A 2553-nucleotide genomic window follows, 5' to 3' on the forward strand; every position below is an offset into this window, starting at 1 on the left:
TTAGCCTGCTTTTGTTCCCTTCATTTTTGATTCTATTTTGAATAGAACTTTGATGATCCATTACAAAAATCTTCAAAATCTTTAATTTTTTTGAAAATTTTTAAAGAAAAATAAACATAAAGAAAATGAATAAATTAATAAAAATCTAAAATTTCTGAAAACTAAAAAAAACTTTAAATCCCTTGAAAAAAATAACCATAAAAATTCAAAAAAAATAAAACAGGAAAAAAATTGGAAAAATTCTTTTAGCTATCATAAAAAATTTAGAATCACAAACTTACAACCAACAAAAAAATCTCGGTTGAATTTTCGTGTTAAAATATATTAAATAGCAAATTTTTAGCAAAGGGAAAAAATTGAGGGGGAAATTCTTTTAGAAAAGCAAGGCCACAAATGCAGAAACCATGAGAACAAATTGTTTGTTTGCTAGAAAACTACCGTTTCGGAATTTTTCCGTATCCTTTTCATCCTCATTATCTTTACCCCTTCTCCATGCACAATTTTTCTTGTTGTCTGTTTTGTTATTTTCTCAATCAGGCTGATTTTTGTGCTTTGCACATCCAGTTGTAGCTGCAGCTCCTGCTTGCTCTCATGTTCCTTGGGTTTTCTGCTCCTCTTCGAGGGTTTTAGCTTCGCACTTTCCTTTGGTTTGTGCAGCTCCACTCCATTTGCAAGAATTTGCTTGACACGCAGTTTTGTTAGTGTATTTTTCGCACACTTTTTGCTTTTCAAGATCTGGTGTCGTTTGTGGTTGGCTCGTCGCTTCTTTCGTGATTGGAAACTCACCATGTAAGGCCTCTTGGTACAATTCGTGCATTTTGTCTGCTAGTGATATCACACGAGCTTGTTCCTTCTCCTTTTGTTGTGTCAGCTTCCTTCTTGCGTTTAGTGCCGTTCGTGCAACCGCAAGTTGCCGTAGCCACGCGATCGCTGTTGTTAGCGGTTTTGCTTGGCCTGTGGTTATAACTCCGTGGTAGTTTACGTAAGATTGCTGAGAGCCAGCTCCGCCGGTGCATTCGGCAGCGTTGTCTTCACCCTTTCCCAAAACATAGCCGCCGTTGTTGGTTGCGCTGGTGAGCCCAGTGTGTCTGCCCAGTGCGCCGGTGAACGCCGCTATTGCTTCTGTTATCGCTTCCGGTGTTGCATCTTCGGTTTCTGCCGTCTTCGCACATATGGGCTGTGGTTTTCCATATACCGTAAGCGCGTTTGCTGCGGTGCCGATATCCTGCGTGTAACCGCCGGCTGCTATTACAGATGTGCACATTTTTAGCGTTCTTGCTACTGTGCTAGTCGTCGCACCGCACAAGCATACCAGATCGTTCGCTAAACTTTTTCCTGGACCGGCGTTGCCGGCGCAGCTCGTTGTGTAGGCGTTGCTGAAAGCTTGTGTATCGGCTGCTGGTTTGGCGCCTGTGCCGGCTCTAGTGCCGCCGATCAATGCCGTTCGCAACGCCTTTTTTATCTCTTGTTCTTTTGCATCTATCTGGCTTTGTGTGCTCGCTATTTGACCCTGAAGTTTGCTTGCTGTTATGAAAAGCTTGTCGAGTTTGTGCTGCGTGTCGAGCCGCATTGCCGATCTGGATTTTCTGACGTACTTTTTTGCTGTTGTTGAGCCTTCTTCATTTTGGTTTTTTACATCCTGTCGCTTCTTTACCCATGCTGCTACTCTTGCTTTTTTGGTGTTGCTTTCTTCTGCCTTGTTGTCTGGCATGGCGGTTGGGCCTTCGGCGTAATAGGTGTCATTTGCTGTAACTGTAAAAATGTTGTCTATTTCTTCCCAGGCCTTGGTCGCTTGGCTCTCCAAGTCATTAGTTTTTACGTCCTCGATCTTTTCCGCGTTGGCCAGGTTGACTATGTGACAAAGCACGTTAAATTCAAGGCCGTTTACATTCTCACCTGCGGCGTTCGCCGTATCGGGTTTCCATAGTGCCAGAATCAGAAAAATAAACCACATTAAACCACCTGGAAAACTGTATATAAAAAACATATAAAATAAATTTTAACATTTGGCTGTAGTTCATAGAGCGCAGTTCTCCGAAACATGCGGCATGAAGGATTAACTTCTGTATACAACACACAGGTCACACTTACTTTTAGGTTTATCTGGGGAAGCTATTATCAGTCATACATCATGTGTTCGTGCTGCCGTCACTCGTTACAAGCATTTCTAACTCAGAGGCCTACGCGCGTATTAAGTGTATAGTGCCACGTAAAGAGGGGTTACGTTTTTATTTTGGAAACATTGTTGTGGCACTGACTACCTGTGCGGTTCATATTTCAAAGAACATATTTTGTGCTATTTAAATTTCTAAATCCGCTTTAGATCCAAATGTTGACATAGAAGACAGATTTGTGCTAGATATTTCACCATTTTCATGTTCGTTTTTTATAGCTTGCTTGCTTTGAATAAATACCTCTCTTTAAAGATCTCGGCAGAAACACTCCAACACTCAACACCCCATTTCACTCCACCAATCACATAAGTTTGACCCTTTTCAAAAATTTTCGCAATAAATAACCTTCCTTCCAATTCTTTATGTAAAGTAAGATTTT

At 41.2% G+C, this 2553-nt stretch overlaps 1 pseudogene across 1 annotated transcript; it reads right to left on the reverse strand.

Annotated features, from left to right (window-relative positions):
* Window positions 1-379: 379 nt before the first annotated feature.
* TEOVI_000063900:pseudogene lies at window positions 380-1909 on the reverse strand (annotated as a pseudogene). The gene has a single exon. A coding segment is annotated over exon 1 (1530 nt).
* Window positions 1910-2553: the final 644 nt, after the last annotated feature.

This window comes from Trypanosoma equiperdum (assembly GCF_001457755.1).
Source record: "Trypanosoma equiperdum strain OVI genome assembly, contig: ctg_20, whole genome shotgun sequence".
NCBI lineage: Eukaryota > Euglenozoa > Kinetoplastea > Trypanosomatida > Trypanosomatidae > Trypanosoma > Trypanosoma equiperdum.